General features: G+C 39.2%; 1 protein-coding gene across 2 annotated transcripts in view; it reads right to left on the reverse strand.

Annotated features, from left to right (window-relative positions):
- Positions 1-702: 702 nt before the first annotated feature.
- The window catches only part of mef2ca (myocyte enhancer factor 2ca), a 31,751-nt gene continuing 14,249 nt past the window's right edge, over positions 703-18,204 (reverse strand). The window contains exons 3-11 of one of the 2 annotated variants that reach the window (XM_042765440.1): positions 14,941-15,144; positions 7,175-7,315; positions 6,812-6,998; positions 4,758-4,805; positions 2,973-3,145; positions 2,756-2,779; positions 2,288-2,417; positions 1,337-1,460; positions 703-1,164 (exon numbers count right to left, since the gene is read on the reverse strand). In XM_042765440.1, coding sequence (XP_042621374.1) covers positions 810-1,164; positions 1,337-1,460; positions 2,288-2,417; positions 2,756-2,779; positions 2,973-3,145; positions 4,758-4,805; positions 6,812-6,998; positions 7,175-7,315; positions 14,941-15,144 — 1,386 coding nt within the window. In that variant the 3' untranslated portion in view covers positions 703-809. The remainder of the gene's footprint in view (positions 1,165-1,336; positions 1,461-2,287; positions 2,418-2,755; positions 2,780-2,972; positions 3,146-4,757; positions 4,806-6,811; positions 6,999-7,174; positions 7,316-14,940; positions 15,145-18,204) is intronic. The other variant, XM_042765441.1, reaches the window with a different exon arrangement.

Consider the following 18,204-nt stretch of genomic DNA (forward strand, 5'->3'; position numbering starts at 1 on the left):
TTTAATGTTGTTAACACAGCTCTGAAATATCAACAACATTTACAAGAGAATTTATGTATTTAGAACACTTCCCGATTCCATTTAGAACTCTAAACGGCATACATTCCTCAGCCCCGGGCCCGTGTTAGTCTTAAAATGGTGCGTGATGGCTTTCTTTTTCACTCCGTTTATCGTAAATAAGCCTGCAAATCCTGGCAGGCTCATCTACCCAAAAGCCTAATTGTTCTCTATTTACATAAATACGTTGAACCTGCAACACAACAACGTCTGTGATAACATACATTTGCAAGTGAGCATTGACGATGAGCATAAAGGCCCCGGTCTGCACGGGAATATTACTTGTACGAGCCCTGAGACACGTCAATGCCTCTATTAATAGTTTAATTATGCATAATATATTACTGAAACTAAAAAGTAGCTTTACCAAACAAGAGTACCAGACTTCTCTTTTTAATCCTGTATGCTTGTATACACTGCATAAATTGCATGTATTTTTTTATTTTTTTTTTGTAGTTTTTCCCACACGTGGCACAAGCAATGCACGTCCCATGCCCCCAACCCCAAATCACAAACACACCCACCCACCCCTTTTGTCATATATATCAATATATATATATATATATAATATATACATATATATATGTATATGTATATGTATATGTATATATATATATATATATATATATATATATATATATATATATATATATATGTATATCAATTTTAATACTTGATGTAGCACTCACACTCTGCAGAAACAAATATAATAATACTAAAGTGAAATCTTTGCATAGAAAAGCCGTCCGCGATCACGAGGCCCAGCCCTCGGACAGACGCATGCGCTTGACGGACGGGCTATGCCGCTCGTCCTGAGAGGGTCTCATCAGTCCCATGGGCGAGTGGAAGTCGGTGCGGTGCTCCTCGCGGTCACTGCCCTCATACGAGCTGCCGCAGCTGCTCAGGCTGTCGACCGGAGAGCGGCCCGCATCTTGCCGCAGCTGACCCGGCTGAGGCAGAGGAGGGGGCGGAGGCTGAGCGTAGCCGCCTGGGGTGCCTCCGGCCCGGTCTCGGGGAGGAGAGACGGGTTCGGACTTGATGTGCAGGCTCTGATTGGATGGCAGTGAGAGGGTGGAGCTCTGACATAACGGTGTGCTGGTGCAGTTCCTGCAGACGGAGAGGAAAGACAGTTAGAGGCCGAGGAAAAAACACATACACAAAAATGATGAATTTCCCACAGTTTTTGAGAGATTAACCCAAACAATTTATTTTCTAAGGCCTGTGTTTTAATGATTCTTCCACACTTTTCAAATGAACGGGTGAGGGTGATGCTGCTCACCCTAGATGTCCAAGACCAGAATGCTGCATGTTTTGCTGCCAGCCAGTCATCGAACCCAGATGAAAAGAAGCCGAGCTGTTAAAACCGGACAGAGAGGACAAGTCTCCACTGCTGAGAGAATATTCTAGAAGAGGAGAGAAAGATCTCTTTTAAACTCACAGCATAGAGACTGCTTTGAATCTTCTGGGTTACTGCAACAGCAAGATGCTAAAATAATAATTAAACAATGACACCACCTGGTGCAACAAACAATACTCATAATACTCATAATAATAAAAAAAAAAAAATGTATATGTGCCTACATAAATAATACAGTATTATAAAGAAATGACAGTAGTAAAAAGGTAAATAAAATATACATGATACTATATAAAATCAAAATTAATAAAATGAAAGAAAAATATATACTACAATTCAAAACTTTGGGGGTAGTGCAATTTTGTTTTTGTTTTTTTTTCGTTTCCCTTTTTTTGCATAAATGCATGAATGTAAATATTTTTTATTTTTTCTTTCTGTTTTTCTTTTGTTTTGTTTTAGGAAGACACTAATTTTATTCTGTAAGAGTGCATTAAATTTTAAAGTGACGGTAAAGACATTTATAATGTTACAAAAGATTTCTATTAATAAGAAAGGTTTCTTAAGCAGCAAATCAGCATATTAGAATGATTTCTGAAGAATCATGTGACACTTAAGACTGGAGTAATGATGCTGAAAATTCAGCTGCGCATCACAGCAGTAAATTACATTTTAAAATATATTGCAATAGAAAACAGTTATGTTAAATGGTAAAAATAATTTCACAATATTATTGTTTTTACAGTATTTTTCATCAAATTAATGCAGCCAAACTACTGAGCGTTAGCATTTTTTCCAACTAAATGGAAGGCGTGTTGTTAATTTTGCCATATTACATTATATTATATTATTTTCTGAATTGTCCTCAGCTCTCACCTGTACCATATGAGGTAGAGATGGCTGATGGGTAGCCGCCCATTCCCTGTCCTGGCAGAGTGGGCGTGGCTACAGACACCACCGGTGTGCTCAGAGACTGGGCCGACTGGGAGTTGTTTATTCTCTGGTTCTGTGGGAAAGAAATATATTTAAAACAACAGCAACAGCAAAATTAAATCAATCTTGGCAAATAGTAAATGTGCAGGTGGTGTTGTATCTGCTCCATCTAACTGCTTAATAGATCATGTGACCAATAATGAGTAATTACTCTCCACCCCGCAATCATCTAACATCCAGCCACCACTGCTGGAGTTCCACTGTTGCTATGGAAACCTTTAAAGCAGTCCCCTTGGCAACAGAGGAATGAGACTGTTTTGTGTGCATTTGACATTAAAACTTGTTTCTTTTTATTACTTTGAACGACAGTGTTTGATGATCGTGTTTCACTGCAATTTTAATACTACTTACCAGCAACATGTCAATATCCTCCGACTGGTGAGCAGTTAAAAAGAATACAACGCTAATTAGTTCTAATAAAATCAAACTTTATGGCATGTATCTGATGGTCTGAATTGGTTTTATATGGGCAATGCTGGTCATCTAGTTTCAAATCACATCCTAACTGCAGCTGAACTTGACATCTAGTGATGGTATTTGGTGAGTTGTAGTGGTTGTGTAAACTTACGATGGAGGGCATGGTGTGCTTTGAGCCGGGAGGGATCAGGACGCGCAGGTCAGGCTTGCGGTTGCTCATGCTCATGGTCATGGGCGGAGGCGATTTGGCCTGCATGTTCTTGCTCATGCTCCCCGGAGAGACCAGCAGACCAGGGGAGTTGCGGTGGTTTCCATACCCGTTTCCTAAGGGACAATCAGAGAGGACGCGTCAGTCTAACACTAGTGACCATACGGGACACATTTACTATATTATATTCTACAGTAAGGCCTTTCTACAGTAAGCACTGCAAACCATGTCAGAGCGATTTTGACATTTCATAAATACAATATAGAACTATCATCAAAACACTAATGGAGACTGATGGCAATATATTTAAGTTCCGTTTCATTAATTATAGAATAGAAAAAACATATAAAGCTTTAGATGTCAACAAATCATGATTGTACTGTATGTCCCCACATTTGCATAATTGACCATTTAAGCACTTAAATGTAATCTTCACACAATGTTTTGGTCTAAATAACAGATAAACTCTTTTTCCATTCTTTACTAATTTTGTGCTAAATAAATAAATAAATAAGAAGCGACTGTAAAGACATTTGCATTTTTTGGAAAATTTAAAATAAAATTATTAATAATAATAAAAACTTTTCTGTATAATAATAATAATAATAAAGTTAAAAAATGATAACTGTAAAGGTTATTTTATTTTTTGTTTATATATTTTTTATCATAATTTAACTTTTGAAGATTCCATTTCTGTGGTGTTATAAAACATCTTTAATAATAATCAGAAAGAGCTTTTGAACTACTTCCTGTTTGAAGAGGTCATAAAAAATAGTCCTTGAAACTTAAAATGACTTGATGAATGTGGCAGCTGTCACAGATTTTGATAAATCTGTCTAAAAAGTAAAAAAAAAAAATAATAATAATGTCACATTTTATTGTATCTGTGGTTGTTTTCAAAATATTTCATCTTTTCATATTTTATATTTCCACATGCTTTCTAAGAAGTCAGCCACAATATTAGATCTGTGGTCTTTTTCAAGACGTTGTCAGTTAATTGTTGCCATCTGTCATAGTAACACCACAGAACTCTTATGTTGCCAAATGTACAATTGTACTTTTACTTGAACATTTTCTCAGACGTTTACAACAGTTAGCAAAGAATCACTTTTAGATGTTTTGATGTTTCCCGAGACTTGCATATAGGGGGAAAAAAGTTAAGACAATTTAGACTTCTAGTTTTCAAGATTTGCATTTCATTATGGTCTGTTTGAGTCTTCTGCACCAAACCAGTGCTGGTGTTGACAGCTAGTGAGTTCAATCCCACAACTGTGACAATGTGCAAAGTCCATTTTCTGTGAGCTTTGCTAAAACTCTTTCATGCATGCGTTGGCTCAAATGTAAGTGGCTTTTAATCGATTTCATGAATGAACTGTGTTCACTAACGAACGGTACATTATTTAGACTTTTTTTGGACCTTTTTTTTTGGTGGAATCAGAGCCTCAAATCTTGACGTTCCATGAATATGTTGTGTTATGTTTCCTCTCGCCTAATGAAGGTGTTGATGGCTTCATCATATTAGAATTCACCATAGGATGTTTTTTATGAAACGGTTCTTTAAATATACTATTTAAGACCCTTCACCGCGACATCCTACAGTGGTGTGCTGGATAAATATCCGGGGAGGAACTAGCCAAGCAAAAGGAAGCTTTGAATCGAAACCAAGTGGCTCCGTCTGTCTATTGAGACAGCAAACATACACGTATGGTAAATATACATGACTCTCACCAGCACTGCTGCCCACTCCGCTGCTGAGGTCTGGACCCATAAGGCCACCTGAGGATAGGACAGAAAAGACATTAAACAAGACTGACACTCAAAACACGTACGCCACGCCTGACTGACGCCTCCTTCCTGCGGCCAGACGGGCCGCTCGAGATATATGTACGAGAGCCAGTGTGAAAAAACCCCATCTGTAAGTCTATCCGAACCCACAAACCCCTGTTCGGCCCTATGGAGAAGATGCCACCATCCAAGAAAAACCTTTGAAAAGTCTGCGCGGTTTCAGACGTCGCGGTCTCTGCCAAGACTCATATTTAACTTTGCTCCTGTAATACGAAGCAAATTGTTCCAGGAGGGCCAGGGATAATGACAGGACAGACGCTGTGGTCAGAAGGACTCTGACCAGAGCACAAAATAGATCTTTCAGACAATAATAACAAGCCCACAGTAGGATTAAACTTCCCACACGTATGTCACCACAGACTGTCTTTTTCTACCATTTTGTTAATTTTTTCCCCCCATTCCTTCCTCTTTCTCTTTCTCTTTACCTTCTAAACACACATATCTGGATGTTTCTTTTGGCACTGTGGACTTTTAGAAATGAAACTCCTTTTAAGACTTTTCACGTTGTCAAACTTGTCTACTAATTTCCAAAGGTGCATATATGTGTATCACAGGAGAATACTGTAGTTTTTTCATCCCTGAAGCAAATGCTCAAAATCAAAACCATTTAAAAAAAAAAAAAAAAAAGGTCTCCTTTTTTCATTTATTTAATTTAAACTTTCTACTTATTGTGACTTTATATGCATATATACATATTCATCTGTATCAAAAAAATAAAAAAAAAAATTCGGATAAAGTTTGCATAATTTGTGTGTAACTTTCAACACTTTTTTGTTGCTTGTTTTTACAAACTGACAGACAAGTCCATCGGTTTCTATGGTAGTTCTTTCATTTTTTAGTAGACAAGTACACAAATATTTGATAAACTTTTATTAATTGAAAAATGGTTGTGGTTGAAATAACACAAGATTTGTTTAAAAATCAAGTACTTTTCACATAATAAATGTTTTCACTCTTTGTTTAGATTATTGTAGTTAATTAAATGTAATAAATCTAAAATAATTTAATCAATTTAATTATTATTATTTAGTGATTAATTTATTATGTAAAATTACATTAAAAATATAAAATACATTTTTTAATAAAATAACACTTCATTTAAATTACAATTTTCATTGTTTAATATTTGTTTATAGTTGAAAAATTCAATATTTTTAAGCTATATTAAAAATACAAAAAATAAATAAGTTTTAAAAAGAAAGAAATATAAAAATACTTGTCAAATTTAATAGCTTTTTTTAATTAGATTTTAACTCAGTAATTAAATACATAATCTTTTGGATGGATTTCCACAAGTTAATATTAAATCTATACAGAAAAGGTGTAAAGGCAAAACACTGTCTTTAATGTAAAAGATGAAGACATAACATTCAAATAACATAAATTTTAAAAAAGAAGCTAAAATCTGTATATTTCTGTAAAAATCAATCCCTGTGACAGTTGAAGAAACACCCATATACATGTGCTCAAAGTACGGATAATGTGTTTTGATAAATCCTAAGCTGACCAAACTTCCTCTCCATGAAGCCTAAACCACAAACGCAGAACGGGAGTTAAAAGGAAAATATGGTCATCTTTATTTGCCCGCTGACAACCGGGAGTTCCTTTACAAGCAGCCAAAACTCCCATCGAGACAGACACTTTTTTCGGCTCTGGGACAGCCTCAGGAGTTCTGCTGAGTACACAGTGTTTATATTAAAGGCCCGGCCTGGCACAGCTGAATATGGCTGAAAGAAATATTTGAGCGTATGTAATGATCTGTATGCGGTGTTTGAATTCATGCGAGGTGTGTTTTCATAGCCTCGGTGGAGCTGTTGGTGGTCCTCAGTGGAGCTGCTCTCTAATGATGTCAATAAAGCGTGGAAATGAACATTATTTGAAACTATGCTCTGATCCGGAGTCCCTGGCAAAGTGGAGAGCCCGGTGCGGGTCAGTACCTGTGTTGCCTGCACTCGGGGGCCGGTGGGTCACTCCAGGGGACATGCTGTTCCTCTGGAGGGAGGGGTGAGCCAGCGGCAGCATGTTGGGGTTGCCCAGGGACGCTCCTGGGTGGCTGTAGATCAGGCTGTTGGGGTTGCTCACAGGGATTGAGATGGGCATGTCATAATTAGACTGGGGGATGGCCTATAAAACAAAATGCATGGAAATCAATCAACCTTGTTGATACAATGCTGAAAAACAAATGAATTTACTGGAAAAAAAAATTCATATGTGAGTGGATATTTAAATATTTGGCTATTGTGAGATTTCAAATTGGTTCAACCACCAGTTCTGACATCTGAAAAGTTGACTGCACTTACACACAGTCTCTGCCTGCTGATCATCAGGTCAATGTCTTCGTTGATTTTACGATATTTGTCCTCAGACTCTGGACTGTGGCCTGAATCTTCAGCATCAATATCAGGACTGTCACAGCCATTTAGACCCTTCTTCCTCAGAGTCTGAAACAAATATACATACATTTTTACACTGTAAAAATACTTAAAAATCTGGAGATTAAAAATATATATACTTCTGAAGATTACACATCAAGACAGAAACATGTACACAGATGAAAAAGGAAAAGGCATGTTCTGGGTATAAATGAAATAGAATTATAAAATCCATCCTTTGGAGAAAATCGTTGTCAGTAAAGTATCTACACTCATCTTCCTGTTTCTTAATCCAAACTGATTTATGCAGGTTTCCAAAAGATACAACAGAAGCAAACAAAAACACACTGTAGAAAAACCATGTGTTAATACATAGTGCAGAAACATTACATTGAAAACAAAAATTGTAAAATAAACACAGAAAAATATACTATTACTACACATAAAATAAGCAAATATGGTTTGAACATTATGGCCTTTACAAGAATAATATTAAAAATACAATCAATCATATATATATATATATATATATATGATTGATTGTATATATATATGTATATATAGCTCTATCAACAGTATCTGTTGCTTAATATTACATATATTACAATCTGATAGAGAAGTCTAAATTATTTTCTGTGGTATTTTTTTCTAAATTATTTTCCATGGTAATCGACAACCTGCCACAGATGCTGTTAAATGATCTTGTATGCAACCACAAATATCCGTTTAAGACTGGAGAAATTTCCTGTTTGACCACAAGAGGGCTATATTTGAAAACAAATAAAGCTTTTCCTGCTTGTGAAACATGAGCCTTTGATTCCTCACAAGAGCCTAATCCTTTCATCTGAAGCCTTTGAGAATCTAGCTTGAGCAAACCCTGACTTAAAATGGAATAAAACCATACACTAATCACTTTGCTGTCATTAACAGAGCTGTTAGTTTGCTTAGGCAAAACAACACTATTACTATCACTCACACTAAACGCTAAATGTTTGATCTTACGTGTTTAATGGCCATGTCAGAATAATGCACCTATTTGTGTATTGTCCATGTTTTTGTGAGTTATATTCAAGGTAAAATCTGACCTAAAGTGACATACAGCGATGCAGTTTGGCTTATCTTTCTGCTTGGTCTCAGCATTTCGCTCACCGGCAAGCAGCCACATCACTGGACCACAGCAATTCCACTCATTCAAGACATCTCCACCTGTCAAGGCCTTTGCACCTGTCCAACAAATCTCCTCGGCTCAAGAGGAAGGGGAGGAGCCGGGGCCACAGCCAATCACGGCCTCAAACCCCAGGGATGGCCGTAGAAGGCTATTTTTTGCCCCAGTGCCACCCAGCAGCGTCCCAGCAACCCTACACCCCCCGCACCCCCACCCCCATCATGCCGTCTGTGGGTCGTTGACACCTCCAGCTCACAGTTCGACCCGGCTCTGTGCTTTTAGCAACACAGCTGGATCCCAAAGCCTGACATCAGCAGACTAAACATTCAGACCGATACAGACCGCTCCTGCCCAACAGAGGGAGGGTCGTGCTCAGCCGAGCATTCCTGTTCAGTTCATCACACACCAAAGACAGGACAACGACGAGGGCGTGACACAACTTTAAGATCTCAATTATTTCTCCTAGATGACAGTCACAGTAAACTGAACTGAAACAGAACTGAAAGGTGGAGAACTGAAAAGTGGAGACTTTTGATTAAAAATGACTCAGAAATTCAAATTCTGAAATCATCTTCATGTCACAAAAGAAGATATTTTCAAGAACCAAAAAACATTGGTCTCCATTGACTTTTACTGTATGGACAGCACTATTTTAGTATTATTTATATATATTATGTTTTTTAGAGGAGAGAGGAGAGGAGAAGAAAGGAGCGGAGAGACACAGCTATCAGCGCCTCCTTCTGCTCTTAGTCTTGTCAACTCTATGGAGACTTGCTCCTAATTAAACCAGCGCTGCATCACTCTCCCACATGACAAAGACAGCCCCAGTCTGTCCGCATGTAGACATGGCGTCCTATATAGCGTGCTAGCCGGTAACCTTCAGTGTAGAAATGATGTTGTGCGTGAAGTAGCAGGTGGTAACGTGTGGAGACAGCTGACTGATGCCGTTTGCTGGCCAGCAGCTGCTGGACTGACTGACTGACTGACGGCGTCACGTCACCTTGTACCCTCCTCTGAGGTCCACATGGGTGGTCTCGCCTCACCTCAAAGCAGGCCCATTTACAGTCCACTGTGTCAGGAAACACTTTAAACAAGGGCAAAGTCTGAGAAACTGCAGTCGAACGGCACACACACCAACCCAGAGGAAAATTATATTACTCATAGTTTGCTCAATCATCACTCAGGAGACTTCATGGAGTTCTCAATCAGGTTTTCTTTGTCAACTTTTTTTTTCCTGATATTTCTCCTGAAATGCCTGAGAAAAAATACAATTATAAACAAATGAGAGAACTGTTAATATACTGTACAGCATTTTTATATTGCTTTTTGATTTCATAGCTTAATAGAGACTTAATGGAGTTCTTAAGTTTCATTTAAGAATCAACACTCTCGTAAAATGCCTTAGCATATATATATAAAAATAAAATCAAATGAGACAACTGACGTATATTTAGAATATACTGAGGTTGCTCCTTTAAGTATCGACTTCCACTCAGGTGTTTCTCTTAAAATGCCTAAAGAAAAAGCAAAAAACAAACTAAAAAGAGAATTATTGTCTTTACAGTAAAAGTATATTGCTCATAGGTTGCTCTTTCATAGCTCAAGAGACTTAATGGAGTTCTCAATTACAGTATATTTCCTTTAAGCACCAAGTTTCAGATGTCTCTTATCAAATGCCTTCTGAAAAAAAAAGAAATAAATTCTTAATTGCTGACAAGAGTATATGGCTCATAAGTTGCTATTTCATTGCTTGAGAGTCTCATTTATATCTCATTTAAGAATAAGATGTTTCTCCTAAATGCCTTAAGAGAAATAAAAGTCATATCAGAATCAGAAATACTGGAAACAAATGAGACGATTCTTGACATACAGTAAAAATGTATTGCTCAAATGGTGTTCTTTCGTAGCACTCATGTCTCATTTAAGAATAAAATGTTTTTCTTGAGAAACATAAAAATACAATTTGTTAAAATACAGAAAGAATATAGAGCTGAACAATACGAGATGCAGGAAACATGCAAAAATCTCTAGCTCCATTGCTGTCTAAAAATCGAAACATTAAAGAGATCTCATGTGTGACTTGTCTTTCCTTTAAGGAACATGCACACCCTCCAAGGTACCACTGCATTTTGCCCATCAACAGCAGCACAGACCACACCCAAGACACCCAAAAAAGCAATCAAACTGAGAGCATGTGACCACAAAAAGGCAGCGCAATTCAAGGAGATGTAGCCTTATTGTCTCACGTGTCAGTAGGGATATTCGACTAAGAACTTCTTCCACATCTTCAGATGTGCATGTGTCATGTTTGCCTATGTGGAAAGTTGTTGATTTAAGCGGTGAGTCACAAAAACATATTCACAGACAAGTGCATCATAACAGAAACGCATGTAGAAGCGAAAGGAAACTGCAAATTATCAGTTCACAGAAAAAGTCCAAATAAGACTTGATTTGTGCTGCCTAAACACTGGTATATCAAGCTCGGTTTATCAAAAGCAGATGGATCTGGATGGAAAAACGAAAGCCATACTGGTTCCGACCGTAAAAGAGGCGGAATCCTGTTAGAGTCATACGGGTGAGCCAGCGGGGACGCCCCTGTTCCTGTGGCAGGTCGCATGGCCAATGCGTGGCACTGTCTGGCCTTCCTCCAGGGCTCTTTCCACCAGCTGCTCCGACCACAGCAGCTGGGCAACGTTTGGAAAATGCCACACTGGGGACCTCTGGGTAATTTACCTTCTTTGATGCTCTCAGTACTCTATAATAACGAATCAAAGGCCCTCTCTTTTACTGCCATGAGTTGAGCGCCGCGTGTTTGGTATTAAACACACTTGAGAGCATAATTACGACAGTAACTGGCCCGGTGGATATCCAATCTGACCGCGAGGAAGCGGAAGAGTATTCCAAAGCCGAGTTGGGCTCGAAAAAAGTGAACTTCCTGTGGTCCCTGATGTTCTTGGGTGGCTTGACTGTCAGCCGATTTATTTGCAGCTGACGTGAGGCAAGAATTCCTCACCAGGATCATTCCCGGGGTGAAGCAGCCCCACATTTATGAATTTGAATGAATTCCCTCTGGGCCCTTCCTGTAAATAATTGCATATTATCACACAAAATCATGTCATCTCTTTACATTTGTAGTCATGTGACCGCTCAGAAGCAGGCTGCATTGTTTTTCCATTGCAGCATCTATAGAGGACAGTACAGTTATTCATGTTAAATTATCACTGATCAAGTCCTTCTAAACACAAAGTCCCTCACTGTTGCCCAATAATGGGCTCATGTGGGCCCCAATCATTCATAGTCACCAGACTGAACTGTACTTGACATGTTGCATGCCACAATTATGGCCAACCTTACTTGCCACGGCATCTACGATCAGCTGCAACACCAGTGAGAAATAAAGCATTCCTTCCTTGCCGTCAATTAACGGCTTTTGTCTCTGGAATTCATCAAGGGTAGCATAACTGGAAATGGGCTTCAAAAATGTTATTTTTACCAGCTAACAATTAGCACTCTCACGAAGAATAGAGTCTTGGTAAAAGTGAAGCATTTTGTGCTGCGCTGGCTAGTCGTGGTCTTGGAAAACCTGACTCACGCAACAAGGTTCAGATTAATCGTGGAATGTAAAACCGCCCTCTGATGTCGTTCAATCGAGGATGAAGAAAACAGGGCAGTAAATACCGTGTTTCAAACTCTAAGCATGAGTGGATCAGAACAATGACCCAAATGTGGGCTGAGGTCAATGCACGCTCGAATTTCACACCGTGTTTTCAAGTTTACATAGCTGAACAGATGGTAGATATGAGCCGACAGAAACAGTCTGCGAAGTGCAGAGGAGCATGCCTTTAGAAATCATGTAATCAAAAGAACTCTTCTTTCCACTTTTTTTAAAAGTGTGAAAACGCCACCCTAACATTTTTGATTTAAGCTTTATTAAAGTACGCAGCCATCTGTGGTCAGTTTTTCTCTGAGAGAAAATGGAGTGGGGAAAAAAAACAAGCGTGGCTGCCCTCTCTCTCTCTCCAGCACTTCACGCCTATTCTTCTCCATTTTCCTTGGCACGACTGCTGGGCTGGAGCTATTTTTAGCTGTGCTGCTTTCTATTTTTAGAAAACTACCGGTTTTCAGGCATTTAATGGGGAAGGACCACATAAAAACACAAAGGGTTGGATTGGGGAGGAGGTCTGGCACACAAATTGGGCGTCTGCTCCTTATTTCCAACACTATGAGAAGTTCAGCTGCTCTCTGCCCAGGACAGAGAACGCAAAAGGGGCAGAGGGGTAAAGAATGTGAAAGTCCTCCATCTTAAAAATAACCACGAGTCTCTGGCCAAAAGCACAAAATACAACACCCTGTTACTAAGTGAAGCAGTAAACTCATGTTAACCCGTTTGTGAAAAAGGAGGGGTGAAGGAATGCAAAACAAAGACGTCTCTCTTTTGGTGAAATTCCTGAAGGGATGAGTGTGCCGCTGATTTCTTTTGGGAAAAAAATACTAAAATTTGTTTATTTATAATATTAAATACTTATATACACATACATATCTAATTCAGTCAGATCAGAAACTGTCTGTAATGGCATAAAGGTCTAGTTCCTGGCATCCTATTGATGTTGTGACTGCAATGTGACAGTGTTAACACAGAGCAGTATAAGCCCAGCAAATCTCATTCACAGATTTAATCTGTCAATCGTCATCAAGGTTCAATGTAAGATCAAGAGCCATCATGCGTGCATGCAACCAACACCTTTGAATACACAAGGGAACCGTTGCCGCAGCAAACAATCCCATCAAAACACCTCTAAACATCAATTTAAACAAGGACTAACAAACTGCACAATGGAATGTGAAGCAATGACTTTAAGGCAAACCTTCTCACATGGAGAACTGAGAGTGAACTGGGAATGGGGAAAAAAATGAAGTGCTTAAGAATGCATTGGCATGCAACTACATGAAGACAAATTATCTAAATTAGGAGAGTAGAAAAACGTTTGAGGCAAATGTGCCTGAAATGTGGCCAGTTTCTAAAAGTAGGTTGACGATGTTTTCTTTATTACATTTGAAATCAGACCGATGTGCCAAGCGCTGGAGGCATGTTTTCTCAGAGGTTTGTGTGGGTGAAATTGGAGTAGGGGAGGGTTATCACCTCCGATGCCTTCCAGCACAAGACCAAACATAAGAGGTCAACTACCATACGCACAGAGCTTTGCTCAATCTCATTAGCTGGCTATGTAGTCATTAACAACGTGACCTGTGGAAATAATTAACATTTTCCTTCCTTTGTGCCAGCGGTCTCGTTGACAATTCTCCGTAGAGAGGAAATCTAAAGGTGTGGGGTCTGGAAAGCGTGCCTTCGGGGTGACGACATAGGGTTATAGTGCATGCTGTCCGTTTTTAGGATTAAAAGGAGCATTTTCAGATTACACTAATCAAGGAAATGGGATTATCCCGGCTCCTTACTGGCTTGGCAGGGTGTCCAAGAGATTTGCCTCGTGGAGACTTGATGTTTCTCCTCTCATGAGGCAAGCCATGCTGTTTTCCCTCTCAGCCTCATAAAAAAACCCAGCAGAATCCCAGCTAAGTCTGACCCCAGGGCTTTGCTTGTAATGCATGTGTCAACGTTGCAAATGGCCTGTCGAATGATGTTACACTAGACTGAACAGTCAAAGTATAATAATAGAGTTTGAATTTGCAGCTTGTTATGTCCAAGTGAAGTGAGTTGCAAAACAATAATCGGCTCATGCTCGAACGCACAAAGATAAAGAGATCCCTCACCACAATTGAGCTTCTAAAAACGCCCCTTTCAGCATCTACACTATTATTCCTCATCCTTATGGTGTATTTTTCTTCATCCCTTACTTAGTTAGTAAGAGAAGAGAGTTTGTTTGTGTGGCACCACCAGGCCCCTATGCAATTCATTCGGGTGTTTTTACTGGAAAAGGGACTTTTCCAGGGAAAATATTTTTCCCACTGCTCCCGATGGGAGCGTCACGGCCTTTCAAGCATGTGGGGTGGGAACCTTCAAGTTCTCTCTTCCCAAAGTCAGGCTTGACAGGTGGTTTGGAAGAGCTGAGAGCAGTTTTGCAGTTGCTCTTTGGTCTTTCAGTTGCAGTTTCAGCAGAAGACGCTAAAGTCTTAGATTACCGGACAAGGAAACCCTTATCCCTTATCTCGTGACCTTTTTAGGAGCTCACATGTCACAAAAGGTGGCACATGCCATGTCCTCTTAAACCGTTTGCGTAACATGGTCCTGACGTGATACAGTAAAGTCCTCGTCCCTGTCCTTTAGCCTGATCTGTTCTTATAGAGCACAACGGCACGTGCCAAACATCCTTTGCAAGGACTATTACAGCATGTTCCTTAACAAATCAGCACCAGACATGGGCCAGGTGTCAAATCCTACAACTTACGTACTCTACCAAAATGAACCCTACCTGATCTCTTGGTGAGGCATCTGATTCAAATTCCCTGAATTTATATGGGACAAACTTTGACTGGGATCTCTAAATTGTGCTCATTGTCAAGGGGGACTCACCTCCACTATGTCCGAATTAGTCCGACTCTCATGGGGTTCATTGTACTCAGTGTATTTGAGCAGAACTTTGTCCATGTCGGTGCTGGCATACTGGAACAGTTTATTAGTGGTGTTGAAGATGATGAGGGCGATCTCACAGTCACACAGAACGCTCAGCTCGTAGGCCTTCTTCATTAGGCCAAACTTCCTCTTTGTAAACGTAACCTGATAAACAAAAGAACAAGGAGAGGGTTCAATTGGGATAGATTTGATACCTCTTGTTCAATGTCATAGACAAAACAAATTACTAGTTGGGCAATGATAGCATAAGGGTTTACATCGTAGGTTGGTGGTTTGTTGTCAACCTTGTTGAAAAGACCAACAGGCATGGTAGATGCTTTTATCCATAGCGACTTACACTGGTACACAGTTCATGGTATATAGTTTATCAGTTCATGCATTTTCTGGGAATTGAACCCATGACCTTGCCATTGCTAACGCCATGCTCTTCTGCTTATCTACAAGAGTTCTCATCAGATTAACCAGGCAGCAATTTTTTTTTTTTCAACAGGCAAGTAAGCTAACTGCTAATAGCATTTCTGTCCAAGCAATGCTTGTAACTTTTTAAACACTCTACTCATACTCCTCCAACAGAGCAATATTTTCTTGTGAACTGATACAATAAAATATTAACTTTATTGCCATGTTTTTCAAATGCATTTGCAATTCTTTTCATTGGCAATTGCATGACTTGAGTAAAAGGCCCCATCAAAATGAAATTGATTGCTAGAGTGTACATGATCCCATCCATCCAAAACCAAATTGTTTGACATGGTACTCTGGTTAGAGAGCTATCAGAGCTCTGCATGCCATGCTAAATTTAGACTGGGGAGTTCAAGGTGAAATTCTGCCCAGCACGCTTCACAAATTGACAGCCCCTGGGTGGCAGAGTTCATAGGATTGCTTTGGCTAATGATGACCCAGCATCACCTAGGCACGCCGGCAGCGTTGTGCACGTTCCATTTGGAAAGGACAGTTTCCCAAAGACACCATTTAAACCCTCACAGAACAAACTCTCCATCTGTGATGAGATGGCAATGAAATTGAGTGAGAAACAGCCGCACAAAACCCAAAGAACTCTCTTGGGCATCTGCCTGAAATATTCAAACTCTGGATTATTAAATTCTGGCATCAAAATGAGATAGAAAGGAAATGTTATTGCTAAGAGTTGGCTTGTAGATGTGGAGACTTCTCAGATAGGTCTCATTAAAGCAGCAGATGTTTCTCCAGAGGAAAAATGATTGTGAAACAACTGAAGAGACAAATCCTGAAATACAGTAATAGTGCATTGCTCAGAGGTTGCTCTTTCATAACTCAAGACTTTTCAATTATGTGTCAGTGAAGCATCAATTTTCACAAATTTTTCTCTTAAAATGCAATAAAAGAAATATAATAGACACAAATGGGATGTTGACATGTAGCATAAATGCATAGCTCCGAGGTTTATTTTTCATAACTCAACAAGTTCTCACTTATGTTTCATTAAGTATACATTTACTCAATTGGCAGTCGCTTTCATCCAAAGTGACTTTGCATTCAAGGTATACATTTTATGATTTCATGCATTCCCTGGGAATCAAACCCATGACTTTGGCATTGCTTTACTGTTTGAGATGGAGCTATTTCTCTCAAATGTTTCTCTTAAAATTCCTCAGGAGAAATAAAAATACCAAACAGACTTGCATGCAAGAGTATAGATATACAGTATAAAATTAACATTTATCACATAGCTCAGCTCATTTGGTTAAACTCTTGATTACTGGGTTCTTTTTTAACAGTTTTGAAAAGCAGAATGTTCTCCATTTAATCTAATTTCTGTCAAAGAAAAATAAAAGACATATTTAAGAGACTTTTCTTTCCTTAAAGAGTGTATACTTCAAGCATGCATGCATGTCAATGCACAATAGACATGCATGTGAAGCTTTAATTCACATGGTGTTGGTGGTATTTGTGTGTTGCTGATCCCTGTGCGTGAGTTCGGACGTCATGCTCTCTGTCACAAAAAAACTCCAGCAGGGTGATCTTCTCACTCCTACTGCTCAGCACGCTGATGCTCTCACCTCCACATGATTTAGATTATGCTCACACTCACACATACATGCACATGCACCGGGAGCGACAGATGTCTTACACATGCTCACTGAGACGCCCACACACACACATACGGGCAAAAAAAAAATTTGCCTTTCACAAGCTGCACGCATTCAGTGCCATGTTCAGCCTGTCTTTACCTTAGATGTCTGAGTCACAAAGACTACTTTTTTACATTTTCCTACATGCTTTCTGAAGCTAAACTGCACTTTGAGGCTGCAGCTAACTTTATTCGACCGTGCTTTCCCTGTAAAGAAGCATGTAAGTTTATTTGCTGCGAGTTAAGACGTCTCACACAGAAAATCCACTGAGAACTTCACCACAACACGGGAAAGGGTGGGCGCTGAGAGGGGGTTAATCATGCCATCGCAGTGGGGGTCAGGAAGCACATTTGAGTGCATTTCCTGTCATAACAGGAAGGGTCCAATGGATTCCCCTCCACAATAGCTTTGCCTCGGCTTCCGGCCCTATGCTGATCATTGAAGGGGGGGTGGAGACAGGTGGGGGGGAGGAAACATAGATGACAGGCAGCCATTTATCCTGTGCCCTGAGCTGCTGTCCACTTGAACACTAAAGCATTGTTCAGAAGCAAAGAAAACACGTAAGGTAACAGGCTGAACACTTAACCTTTCTTCTAAGCACTTTACTGACAAAACCTCTGAAAAAAAGGTTCCCTTTTTTTGTGCTGTATAGAGTTCTTGAGTTGGCTGAAGATCTTGATGTTATACTATAGGTCCTTCAGGTCAGCGATTTGGTTTCTAGGGTTTTTTTATAGATCTTGTATATACACTACGGTTCAATTATTTATTTATTTTTTTAATTAATACTTTTATTTAGCAAAGATGCATTAAATTGATCAAAGGTGACAATAAGCACAACTGTTTTCAACATTGAATAAGAAATGTTCCTTGACCATCAAATCAGCATATCTGCTGAAAATTTTGCACTGCATCAAAGGAATAAATTATATTTTAAAATATATTCAAATAGGAAAAAGTTGTTTTAGATTTACTATTACTTATATTTAAAAAATTGTACCAAAATTTGATAAATGCATGCCTTTATTTTTAAGTGTGTAGATCTAAGACAGTAAATTCAAAATTTTAAGCTATCAATCAGAACTGAATTGTGAAT

Source organism: Cyprinus carpio, chromosome A10, assembly GCF_018340385.1.
Source record: "Cyprinus carpio isolate SPL01 chromosome A10, ASM1834038v1, whole genome shotgun sequence".
Taxonomy (NCBI): Eukaryota; Metazoa; Chordata; class Actinopteri; order Cypriniformes; family Cyprinidae; genus Cyprinus; species Cyprinus carpio.